Source organism: Peromyscus eremicus, chromosome 19 (genome assembly GCF_949786415.1).
Source record: "Peromyscus eremicus chromosome 19, PerEre_H2_v1, whole genome shotgun sequence".
Taxonomy (NCBI): Eukaryota; Metazoa; Chordata; class Mammalia; order Rodentia; family Cricetidae; genus Peromyscus; species Peromyscus eremicus.
Genome location: NC_081435.1, coordinates 55522104 through 55535514, shown reverse-complemented (window position 1 = coordinate 55535514; position 13411 = coordinate 55522104). Strand labels below are relative to the sequence as shown.

At 43.2% G+C, this 13411-nt stretch overlaps 1 protein-coding gene across 3 annotated transcripts in view; it reads right to left on the bottom strand.

The window, feature by feature from the left end:
* The window catches only part of LOC131895957 (nucleoporin SEH1), a 117820-nt gene that overhangs the window by 79714 nt on the left and 24695 nt on the right, over positions 1-13411 (bottom strand). For 2 of the 3 annotated variants that reach the window (XM_059246508.1, XM_059246509.1), the window contains exons 9-10: positions 7572-7742; positions 334-501 (exon numbers count right to left, since the gene is read on the bottom strand). In XM_059246508.1, coding sequence (XP_059102491.1) covers positions 334-501; positions 7572-7742 — 339 coding nt within the window. Of the gene's footprint in view, positions 1-333; positions 502-7571; positions 7743-12217; positions 12884-13411 lie in introns of those variants that run through there. The other variant, XM_059246510.1, reaches the window with a different exon arrangement.

The window sequence follows — 13411 nt, the reverse complement described above, 5'->3', positions numbered from 1 at the left end:
GCTGGCTGAAATGAAGTGAAAAGAGAAACTGTCACATAAAAAGATGCAGTGATCCGAACCCACAATCCCAGATCGATGCTGAGAAACAGTTTACTAGTCTCCTTGTGTAACTAGAAAACTCAATTCATAGATGTCTTTTCAGACATATTTTAGAACATGAAACAGGAAAGCATCTAAAACCAGTAAGCTGAGAAAATAAAAGAATGACAGTGACCCAAAGAAGCAGGAAGGGAGCCAGAAACTCAAGCTTAACACATTCCATACCCAGCTCTCTTGTGTATCAGTTTATTATAGGGTTTGTGAACCTGAAAAAAATGTTCAAGTAAGTCTTACCTGCTGTCAATGCTGGGTCTGCTCTTGGCAAGTGTAGAAACAGCAATGGGCAAGCCAAAATTTGATGAAAGAGTGACATTTTCCAAAACCTCACTATTACCAAGGAGTGAATTGGTTAAAAAGCTTGGAAATGACTCTTCTGCTATACCTCGAAAATCTTCCATCTCACTGCAACAACAGCATTTTTAAATAAGTTGAATATTCTATTACCATACCATTTTCCAATGATCAAAAGAACAAGGTCTCAAAAAAAAAAAAAAAAAAAAAAAAAAACCAAGATTTTTGCAACATCGATAAGAAAGAATACCTACTAACAAATACTCTGAGCTAAAGTAAGCTTCAGAATACTTTGCTACCACCAGGCACAAGCCTTTACTCCCAGCACTCAGGAGGCAGATGCAGGCAGATCTCTGTGAGTTCAAGGCCAGCCTGGTCTACAACGCTGAGTTTCAAGACAGCCAGGGCTGTTTCTCAGAGAAGCACTGTCTCAAAAAAACAAACAAACAAACAAACAAACAAACAAACAAACAAAAAGAATACCTTGCTACCTTACAGTTGAGGATAAACACATCAAATACTAAACTTACCTTCTTAGAACCAACACAGTACAGAAAAAAAAAGTTGGACTTACCCAGGGTTTAGTGGAGGAAGGAATATGAATTACCACAAACTTAACCAGTAAGGAAAGCAAAGATGGCTAAAAGTAATGATTTTTAGGGTAAGTTCAGAATTTTGAGATTTAGAGCTAGCAAGATGGCCCAGTGGGTAGATGCTTGCTGTCAAGCCTGATGATATAAGTTTATTCCCACATGGTGGAAGGAGATAATCAATTCCCATAAGTTGTCCTCTGATAGCTACAAATGAGCTGTGGCACTCATATATCCACAACTACACATATACTCAGATATACACATAGAAGTATTAAATAAATAAATACAAAGGAACCGGGCGGTGGTGGCGCACGCCTTTAATCCCAGCACTCAGGAGGCAGACGTGGGTGGATCTCTTTGAGTTTGAGGCCAGGCTGGGCTACAGAGTAAGAGAGTAAGTTCCAGGAAAGTCACCAAAGAGAACATATACAGAGAACCCGTCTCGGAAAAAAAACCAAACAAAACTACATATAATATATATATATATATATTCACACAAAATAAACCAACCAATCTAGCTCCTGGTTTCAGAGATTATTATTTTAGTCTTGTCAGATTTTAGGCATGAGGGACTGAACCCAGGTCTTTGAGCATGTTAAACACATGTTATATACTACTGAACCATACTCCACTCACAGATTTAAGAATAACTAAACCAGGCTAGAGAGATGGTTCAGCTGTTAAAGGCTAGGCTCACGACCCAAGTGTCAAGAATAAATATACAGGTTTCTATATTTGTTTGTTTTGGTTTTTGAGACAGTGTCTTGGTATATAGTGCTGGTTGGCCTACACTTACTAGGTAGCCCAAGCTGGGCTCAAACTCATGCCAATCCTGCTGTCTCAGCTTCCCAAGTGCTGGAATTATAGGTGCAGCACCATGCCCAGCTTGAACACACATCCACAAGTGAGTGTACACATAGTGTGTGGATGTGAGCACAAGTGCACGTGGAGGCCAGAAATCACTGTCGGTCTTCCTCAGCTACTCTCTTGTTTTTTTGAGATGGGATCTCTCGCTGACCCAAAACTCACCAAGTCAGCCAGGCTGACTGGTCATGAGCTCCAGGATTCCTCCTGTCCTTAACCGCTGCTTCCTTCCCCCAGGGCTTCGGTTACAGCCACATGCCACTCAGACAGCCTTTATGTGGATCCTGGGATCCAGACTTCATGCTTGCACTCACCTGAGCTTAAACATAAGCCCATTCAAGGACTATGTTTCAAGTAAAGACAGCTGGCACATGGGCATGGCAGAATGCCAGAATTGGCATACAAACCACTAAGTGTAGAAGACCCAGGCACAAAATCTCTATCAGTAAAAATGGACAAGCTCACATTGGCCCCTGGTTCAACTTGACTCTGATCCATGTTCAGATGCTACTTTATTTCAAAAATCTTTCAGGAAGCCTCCTCCCTGAGGACTAATTTTCCTGGTCCCAACTACTAGGGGGTAGTGGGATAATGGGATCTTAAGAGAAGAATCTACTAACATGATTTTACTAATCAACATAATTCTAACTGCATTCTAAATACTTATCCTCATACCTGCAGGTAAGTGTAGCTCCCACCTTCACCAAACAAGCTTCTCTTTGCAGCAGAAACCATTACAGAAAACAGTCAAAATGCAGAGAAAACTAATCATGGGGTACCCAGCCCCAATGGTCACATCTACAACACATCCTGAACCTAATTCTCAGGGAACACTGAAGGAGGGATGGAAAGACTATCATCACAAGACCAGAAACTCTGCCTAAGACTTTGTCTCCTAAACTGGTGGTGGTACACACTTTCAATCCCAGCACTTGGGAGGCAGAAGCAGGGGGATTTCTTTGAGTTCTAGTCCAGCCTGGTCTAAAGAGTTAGTTCCAGGACAGCCAGGGCTACTCAAAGAAACCCAGTCTTGGAAAAAAAAAAAAGATTCTGCCCACTAAAAATGACAGGAAAGCTTCAGTCATGATAGCACAACAATATGGCTGCTGAAACAGGACTTGAACACCACCAATAGACAATGTGAAGGGGGATGTTTCCTGGGGCCCTACCCTACATAGAGAACTACAGGCAACTAAGGGATGCTAAGAGCAGAAGTAATAAATAGTCTTACCCCAGAGAGGAGTCTGCTCATTGGTTATCTAATACCAAGATGTCAGCCCTGTAATCATGTACATACAAGAAACACTGACTGGACTCTCTCTCTCTCTCTCTCTCTCTGTCTCTCTGTCTCTCTCCTCTCTCTCTCTCTCTCTCTCTCTCTCTCTCTCTCTCTGTGTGTGTGTGTGTGTGTGTGTGTGTGTGTGTGTGTACACTTATAACTGAAGAGGAAATGAGAAATTTGGGGGAGGGATATAAAAGGAATTGTAGGAAAGAAAAGGAACAAAGGAAAAATCAGAGTACCTACTAGATAAGCTCTGTGTGAATTTCAGTGAAGAAAATAATGAAAGGAGATAAAAAGATAAATCTTCTAGAAATGAGGCTACTGGCACTTCCTGATGAATGAGAAAAACAAGCATGAGATGATGGTCTTCAGGATGACAAACAGAGGTAAAGTAGTAAGAGAATTACAATTCATCAGCCATCTACTACCTTAACTCATTGAATCCACAGAAAGGTTTATGATTAGGTGTAATACACTATTTTACAAATGAAAACACAAACTGGAGAGTCCAAACTGAAATTTCCAAAACTTGTACAATTTTTAAGATTCAAACTCAACTCTGATTTTAAATTTTCATCTAAGTTTATGATAGCAATTGAACTATTCCAGTGTATTGTGGTACTGGACGGAAAAAATTGCATTGTGACATTAACACAACAGAATTGAGCTTCAAATGACGTACAAAAAGTTTGGGCTCACCGGGCAGTGGTAGTGCACGCCTTTGATCCCAGCACTCGGGAGGCAGAGGTAGGCGGATCTCTGTGAGTTCGAGGTCAGCCTGGTCTACAGAGCAAGATCCAGGACAGGCACCAAAACTACACAGGAAAACCCTGTCTCAAAAAACAAAAAAAAAAAACAAAAAAAAAAAAAAGTTTGGGCTCCTGAGAAGCAAGCCTGCAATCCCAGCTAGTCAGAGGCTAAGGCAGAATGACCACACAGTCAAAGCCAGCCCGGATAACCCTAATTCTCGAGATCTTGTCTCAAAACAAAAAGTAGTAAGAGGCCTAGGAGATGGCTTAGAAGTAAATCATTTGCCTCACATGAGCAAAGCCCAATATTCAAGCCCCACCACCCTAAAACTTGAGTCTATATCCTGCAAACTGACAAGAGTTTGGGGACCAGGCCCTAGTAATAATAAAAGATGATGCTAAGATTGATGACTAATGCCTAGATTTTAGGCAGTGTGGACTGATTACTTATGCTTCAAGGCAGAAAGCATTCAAGAGCTATAAAAATCGACTTGGTTCTACGTGTCCAAGCTCCTGCCTGAAGCTCTCCTTTTCCCTCTACATTCGATCCCACCCCTTCTCACCAAAGCCTCTCTGCATGTTCCTTCCCACGCTTTACCTACTGTTGGTCGCTGTACCTACTGTTGGTCATTTTAAAAATCCTCCCTCTACTCCCCGACTCCCCGCTACCCCTTAGCTGCCACCTGACCACTCGACGCTCCCTTTACTACATACTCCCTCCCTAAAAGGAATCACATCTGGCACCAAGTGGACCCCTGTCCTCTCCTAATGCACTCCATCCAAACAGTGCTTGTCAACTTTACCAGTGACCTCCCTGTTGCTGAACCCTAAAAAACTGCAGGCAAGTTTTAGTCCTCACCATCTTCAGCCTAACAGAAGGGGATTCAGATGATTATTCCTTTACTGAGAAACTATTTCACATGGTTTCTGAGACACAGCTACCACTCTCCTCTTGCTCTCCCAGCTGCTCCTTTTCTTTCTCCTTATCTCCAGCAATTCCAGAGGGAGCACAGTCCTGCATCTCCTCCACCTACATTTTCTGAGTATCTGCCTTCAGTATCAAAGCTTTAAATCCTATGTGAGATGTATACCTCCAGTCTGGGCCCCTCCCACAGGCCCTAGGTATTAGATATCTAACAAGCACCCTAAGTATAAATCATGATTCTGTATCCTCCTCATCCCTTCAAAAAAAAAAAAAAAATCTATTCAATCTTCTGAACCAGAAAAAAAATGGCAACTCCAACCCCTAGTCAGTTATACCAAAAACCTTAGTCACGGAATCCTTTGACACTACCTTCAACCCCTGAAATGCAATCCCTCATCAAATCTCAACGGCCACACTTTAAAAACACAACGGGAATCCTGCCATTCTTCCAGGTCTCTACCTTCCCCCCTGGTCATTTCCTTTGTTTGTTTGTTTTAAAAAGACAGGGTCTTGCTATATATAACCCAATCTGGACTGGAACACACATCCTCCTGCCCAGCCTCCCAAGTGGCAGGATTATTACAGGCATACACCACTACACTTGACTCCTTCCTTTCTTCTAGTGACATTTCTCGTCTTCATTTCTACAAGCATGTTCAAAGTGCTCCTACATCAGAATGGAGAAGGCAAAAGGAACACCATCTGCCTGATCTTTCCCTGCCTTTCTGGCTACCTTCTCACCTTCCTTCACAGCCAAGGGTCCAGGAGACCACTTCCCAGTTACTCCTTCTGTCTCGTCGGACATCTTCTGCCTCTCTCTGCTCCTCATACATTAGTTTCCAGACTTCATATAACACAGGTTACACATTATATGATATAGGTCTGAATCCAAATGCCTCTGGGGTAAACACTGTCAAAAAGTAGGACTATCACCTGGAAGTCACAGACCTCCCCTGAAGCCAATTAAATTCAATAGAATACTCAAACAAAACACAAGAACGGCTGCAGTGCACTCCTGAGTGCAAAGTCAATGTCCAAAAGCTATCCTGAAACAGTCTACATCTGACTCTAATCCTGCCACCCACCTTAGGGACCTCCAGTTTCCACGCTGTCACCCCGTCACCTTACACACAGTAATTTAAAGGACCACAATTCCCCTACTAAAAACGGTTTACGTTCCCTTCTGGTCTCTCTCCCCACTCAGGCTTGTTCACACATCCTGTAATACTCCCAAGTTCATGCGCACCTCAGGGCGTACATTATTCTTCTCCCAGATAAGTGCATACCTATATTCTTTCTTTGACCTCAACTTAAATGTTACCTTCTAAGAAAAGCGGTCCCTAATCAAATTCAGTTCCAGCCCCAACAGCCTTCATTATCAGTTTCACAACCTGGAGATCATTCTAATCTCTCCTGCTATCACAGTTATCAATTTATTCTTTTTTTTAATGATTTCATTTATGTGCACTGGTGTTTTGTCTGCATGTATATCTGTGTGAGGGTGTTGGATCCCCTAGAACTGGAGTTGTGGACAGTTGTGAGCTGCCAGGTGGGTGCTGGGAATTGAACCTGGGTCCTCTGGAAGAGCAACCAGTGCTCTTAACTGCTGAGCCATCTCTCCAGCCCCAGTTACCAACTTTGAATGTTTCTAATTTCAAATGTCTCTCTAGGGCTGAGACCCATTGCTTATTCCCAATGCATGCTGCCCATTACATTTTAAGCCACTGCACAAGTGTTCCAACTATCCTCCCTATGTCTAGTCTTGGACACCAATAATCCAGGAGGCTGAAGCAGAACTGCCTCAGGTTTCAGACCTGCCTGGGCTACACCGCCAGTACCATGCCAGACAGAGCTACAGAGGAAGATCTTGTATAAACAAAATTTAGCCGGGCGGTGGTGCCGCACGCCTTTAATCCCAGCACTCGGGAGGCAGAGCCAGGCAGATCTTTGTGAGTTCGAGGCCAGCCTGGTCTACAGAGCACCAAAAACTACACAGAGAAACCTTGTCTCGAAAAACTAAAAAAAAAAAAAAAAAAAAAAAAAAAAAAAAAAAAAAAAAAAAATTAAAAACAAACAAAAGCACATGGCTCATCAGGTGTTTGCCACCAAGCCTGACAACCTGAGTTGGATCTCTAGGACCTATGTGATAGGAGAGAACCAACTCCCACAGGTTATTCTCTGACATGTGCATGCACACAAAATAATGTAATGATAATAAAATTTCAAAACTAAGCAAAACAAAACCCCACTCATGCATACAGCACATTCCTAAAGCTTTCCTACATGGGAAAAGGCCCTAATTGCCTCAGTAATCGTTTACCCACCATGTAATGTGAAGACAATACAATGCTATCCATTCTGTTCTAATATTGTATTTTAAACAAGTAGCCACCTTAACAATTTCATTTGCTATTTTACTTTTATTTTCCCTTGATTTTCCAAGACAGGGTTTCTCTGAGTAGCCTTAGCTGTCCTGGAGCTTGCTCTGTAGACCAGGCTGGCCATCTTGCTATTTTCTTAAGAGGGTTTAGGGGCCTCAATTTTCACGCATGGGCTTACTTGTATTTAATAAATGACACTCACGGGCACATAAAAGATTACCTCCTGTCGTCTTAACAGGTCTATGCACATAGTTACATTTAAAAAGTACATCCTGTGGAACTGAAAACACAGTCACGGTTGCCAGCAATCATCAGTTAACCATTAGCACGCCGTGATACATGTCAAAATTAGGTAGACATTTTTGTATATAACATTTTAAAACTTACCGTGAACGTGGCCCACAAAGCTGTAATTTGAAGAAAAAGTTGGTTCGGGAGTAATGAGAATACCAGAAGCATGACCTCAAAATGGTAACTGCAAATGGAAGTATTGTCATATACACAGCTGTCCTCCAAACGACTGTGTCCAAAGGGACCTCATGCTTAACGACACAAAGTCTAAAAATCAAGAGCAAAGCAAAAAGAGGGGACGGTAAACAGTCTTGTCATCTTGCATCAGCTGTTAGGAAAAAAGTGTGAATGAAGCTGAGCAGACACCGGCTGACATAAGGGCCCTCCCCTCGGAGCCAACCAAAAACGTTACCTCCAGGGTGTAAGTCAGTCAAAAGGACAGGACTGCCCATCACAACAGAGTAAAGCAGTCGCCAGAGCACTTTGCAAAGCGCAGAGGCCCTGAGTCCCTCCCTCAGGAAGCGGGCAGTCCCTGGCCCGACTGGAGGAAAGACGAACGCCGCGGCTCCAAAGCCCACGGCCAGGCCGGGAGCCCGGGCCCCTCGCGGGCACCTGATCTCACAGAGCAGCCTCCAGTCCATGTCCCCACCAGGCCGGGCCGTCTCCGCCGCCCCCCAGCAGCCGCAGCGCGGGCCCCACATCCGAGCCCTGGCCGGCCCCCCAGGTCCACACCACCGACGACCCTCCTCACCGGGCCAAGACCCCAGCTCCAGAATCCCGAGCGCAGGGGAAAACGTCCGCGGAAGGGGCGGCTCCGCGGCGCTGCAAGTGCGCATGCGCGCGGCGCGGAAGCCCGCGAGGTGCCCCTCCCTCGGGAGGCGAGGGGCGTGGCCTCTGCGCCCGCACCGGATTGGACTAGGCGTCGGGAAGGGGCCGGCACAAGCCTGTGATTGGTGGAGACCACGCGTCCCTCGATTTGAAGGCCCGAAGCCGCGCAGCCTGGGCTGGGAGAAGCCTTACACTAGGCGCCGCGTTCCAAGTCTTGAGATGCGTTACTCAGTTTGAGATCGCCCCCAGGCACCGAAAGTCACCTTACACACAAGGCAAAAAGCCCGGCCGAAATGTCCCCGCTGTTTTTTTTCATATCGCCGTTTGGTAGATGCAGAGACTTTATGGTTTGCTTTCAACAAATCATTCCTTGTGATACACGTGTCACGACAGCTAGTTACTACACATAATCGCCTGGGATTGAGCTGGTCCTTAGCTGCCATTCTTCAAAGACCACACAAATCCCATCATTGCCTACGCCCAGCACAAACTCTTTTATCTGAAAAATCCTATAGTCTATCTTAAAATATCAAGCCCAGTCTTAAAGGGGAAGGGGCTCTCTTTTCCTAAGCTAATTCCTTAACTTCAACTTTCAATATCTTTTTAAGAAAGGATTAAATGTAGGGAGGTGGTGGCACACATTGTTAATCCCAGCACTCTGGAAGCAGAGGCAGGCAGGTGGATCTCTGAGTTCAAGGCCAGCCTTGTCTACAGAGAGCCAGACAGAAACCCTGTCCAGAAAAACCAACCAAAAAACAAAACAAAAACTTAAACATAAAGGAGATAGAAAATCAACAGTTGCTGTACCTGAGGTAGGACTCGTCGGAAAAGCTATTTACTTGATAATTTTCCACCCAAAAGCTTCCTGGGTGGTCACTCTTGGCTAACCTCTTGAGGGTTACTTTCCGGAAACAATGCCTATTAATGGCGCACACCCATGATCCCTGCCTTTGGCTGGCGGAGGACGTAGGATACAGTGCCCAAGGCCCCCCAGCCTTTACAATACTAAGACACTACCTTAGAAAATCGAAGCTTATTTTAAAAAATGAATGGTGCTTTTATCTATTATTCTGTCATCAAACTTTTTTTCCCTTTTGTGGTACTTGTGTATTGCTCACATCCAATTAAAAAAAAAAAAAAAAAAAAGCCTGCCAAGCGATAGTGGCACACTACCTTTAATACCAGCACTCAGGAGGCAGAGGTAGGAGGATTTGTAACCAAGGCAGCCTGATCTACAGAGTGAGTTCCAAGACAGCCAGGGCTACATACCGTCTGGGGGGAGGGGAGGAGTGGGAGGAAAAGGAAAAAAAAAAGGAAAAGGGGAAAAGAAAAAAAGGGGGACTTCCAAACTGCTCAGCTGGGCCTCAAGGGAATTGATAGACTCCCCTTCTTTCACAGAGGATCTTAACCCAATTGGAGGTTAGCTGCACAACGTGTCTAGGAGTCCTTCACCCTGTACCACCGAGTTCCCAAGAAATAGCCACAATCCTAAAGTCACCAGAACTCGTCCCCAAACACTCAGCAACCTGTTGACTCTCTGGTGACAGAGATGAATATATCAAAGGAAATGCAGGTTAAAAAAAAAAAAAAAAAAAAAAAAGCCTGAACTCTAATGCTAACCTGCCTAGATGGGAACCGTATCAGTTCCTCGTCTGTAAAATGGGACTAACTGGAGCCCTGGGTGGCTCAATTCATGTACCTGGGAAAGCGCTGGTGCATGGAAGCACTTGGTACTCGAAGCACAGAAGAGGTAGGAGCAACTGTCTTACACCAGTATCTTACCTTACCTGCCAACTATAAAGAAAAATGGAATTCCCAATGTAACGTACAAACCTTTATAGAACTTAGAGCCATAGAGGCCCTACTACCAGCGGTGCCTTCCAAAGCGTTAGAAGTGATGCCTATCCAAAACAAAAAATAAAAACCCTGACGCTCCTGTACCAATTGCTATCAGTGGAATGCCTGTCAATATCCAATCCCAGTTACAAGATATGCATTTAGATTAATCTCACTTTCCTAAAAATCATGTTCTCTGAAAAGAACCCTATTGTTCCCCCCAAAACTGTTCAACCCATGAAAATGCCACCTCTTCCTAATTCCACCAGCTAAAGCAAGTCAATGGCTTTTATACTTATCATGCAGTCACGATTGTGTATGTCAGAACGCACTATTCAATATACTTTAGAAATGTTTTCTCACTAAACTGAATTTGTGGGCTCATTACCTTTCCTTTTTTCACATATTCTCCAGCATACAGCATTAGTATATTAGACTAAATTAAATTGGAGAATGGTTCCCAAGTCTCATCTTATTCTAACTCTACAATAAAGCCACTGAAATCTCTACGACGTGAACTGTTAATTCTGAAATAGAATTATCTTTAGACACCTTGCTAATCCTACTTAAGTCTACAACTCATCCCTTGAATAAAACTCTTAGGAATTATTTAAAAGAATTTTTCACATTGCAATGCTAATTTTAAAGGCAGTATTTTTTTTTTCCTTTTAGTGATAGGTCTTGCTATGCAGGCCAGGCTGGCCTCCAACTCATGAAAATCTTCCTGCCTCAACATCCCAAGTGCTGGGACTACAGACATGCACCACCATGTCTGGCTTACTTGACATCATTAAACACAACTCAAATGTCTCTTTAATTAAAATAGGCTCTATCCTATCTAATCTTTATCATCTCTAATTTACCATGCTCTACATACAAGGTCATAACAATTACGTCACCAGTGTGAAAAACATATTTGCACATATGAAATGCTTTTTAAAATACATCTCTTTGGGCTGGAGAGATGACTCTAGGTGAAGACCCAAGTTAGGTTCCCGGCTCCAGTGTCCAGCAACTCACAGATGCCTGTAACGCCAGCTCCAGGAAATCTGGCATCCTCTTCTGGACTCCAAGAGCACCTGAATTCACGAATGCATGCACTCACACATAAACATAATTAAAAACGGAATCTTTTTTTTAAAGACATCTTTTTGCCTTGAAAGGCAAATCCTCAACAATTCCTAAGAAAACTAAGCCAACATAAGATGACTAGCTCCATGGTTTTAATCACTTAACCACATTCAAATAAAACTTGCTTTCTGACTACAAATTAGCATTGAGCCAGGCATGGTAGCATATGCTCTTGATCCCAGCACTTGTGAAACAGAGACAGGTACATCTCTGAGTTCAAAGCCAGCCTTGTCTACATAGTGAGTCCCAAGAAAGCAGGGGTATGTAGAGACCCTATTGTCCCCCCACCACACCCCCAAAAACAGTAACAATAATGCTGAGTACTGAGATTGAAGTCAACATTTGTCAGTTCTGAATGTTAACTTACATATTGATGTTCTGTTTTAATGACATTTCTATTCTGTGTGTGTGCAAACTCATTCTCAATACAGTCTTTGTGTAGAGTCAAAGAACGACCTGCAGGAGCTGGTTCTCTCCTGCCACCATGTGGTTTCCGGGGAATGCATTCAAGTGGTCAGGTTCGGTGGTAGGCATCTTTACCCAATGAGCAATCTCACCTAGTATTGTGCCTTTTTATGTAACACTTATTTATCCCCTGATAAACAAACACATATTTATTTATTTTTCAGCTTTTCTGGTTTTGTGACATGGTAAAAGGAAACTAAGCCTAAACTATCTTCAATAAAGAAGATTCTATTTTAGCCAGGTGTGGCAGTGTAATCCTGTAATCCCAGCACCTTGGAGGGGGAGGCAGGTGTGTCAGGAGTTCAAAGTCATCCTAAGCTACATAGCCAGTTCCAGGCCAGGCTACAGAACAAACCAACAAACAAGAACAAGAGATTCATATCTTTTAAAATGTTTTTATTAAATAACCTACTTGGAGAATAATTACAAAAGCTTTAAGCAGTTAATTCCAAGTAGTGAAAGGCATTTTCATTTAAAAAAAACAAAAAAAAAAATATCCTTATGATTTGCTGCTTTATACACAGGAATGATTTATTTTACAGTCATTTGTAACATCAGCCTATAAAATTCAAAACGTTTTTTAATGTCTGAAATGCAGAGTGATAGCCACAATGATATGCTTTCGCACGAAGCTGTCTATTAACAGGCAAAACTGAACTCTACGACAAGTCCACACAGAATTTACAGGACAGGCACTTTGAATTGGATACTGGGAGTCTTTCACAGTTAATGCTGCTTCTTTGAAGCTCATCTCACCAGAGGTAACCCACTAGTGAAGCCAGGGTGCCCTGGTGCAGAAGTACAAACAGGTTTGGTTCCAAACACTTCGGTTGTGATACATGCAAGACATGCCCTAAGTAAGAAGGATCTTCTGAAAGAAAACGAAGAAAACCAAAAAAGCAGCCCGGAATAAAAGCATTGACAAGCATATGAACGGGGCCTTCCAATCAGTGGTTTAAACCCCTTCATTCTCAGGTAAGGGATTAAGAGGCCGAGAGAGGCACCCTCTGCGAGGGGGAGGGTACTGGAGGCTGGCAGTGTCCGCATCGCAAGAGCGCTCTACCAGAGGAGCAGGAGGAGGAAGAAGCTGGGCACAGCTGGACCATCTTGATCCAGCCCGTGGGGAATCCAGAGGGGGAAAGAAATACCTGAAATAATGAAGACAGGAACAAAACACCAAAACAAAAACAACAGGGGGAAGGAGGGAGGGGAACAGAAGAAAAAGAGAAAAGCAGTAAATACAAAGAGAACCAAAGAAGAGAAAACATGCTGGAAGGGAAAAAAAAAGAAAAAAAAAGCTTGTATATTCATGCCAAAACCAATAGAACGTAATAGTACAAATCAAGACTCTCACTTAAATCAAGGTTGCTTAAGCAAGTATAAAAATTTGGAAAGAAATCTGTTAAAGTTAAAATGCCAAAAAAAATGATCAGTCCATATGTTACAGAGACATTAATTTTATCAATGTAAAACATTATCTGATCTCTCATTGATACTGTGATTTACAAAGCTAACACGCTTTTCACTTTGGGCAGGGCTGCACTTGCTGCAGCCGCCGCCAGCACACGCTGCTGAGTGCACACATGATACTGAGAACCAGTCCCAACACTCCCACACTGTAAAGCCGGCTACTGCAACATGCTTTTGAAAAATAAAATCACTGGACAGTTGTGGTT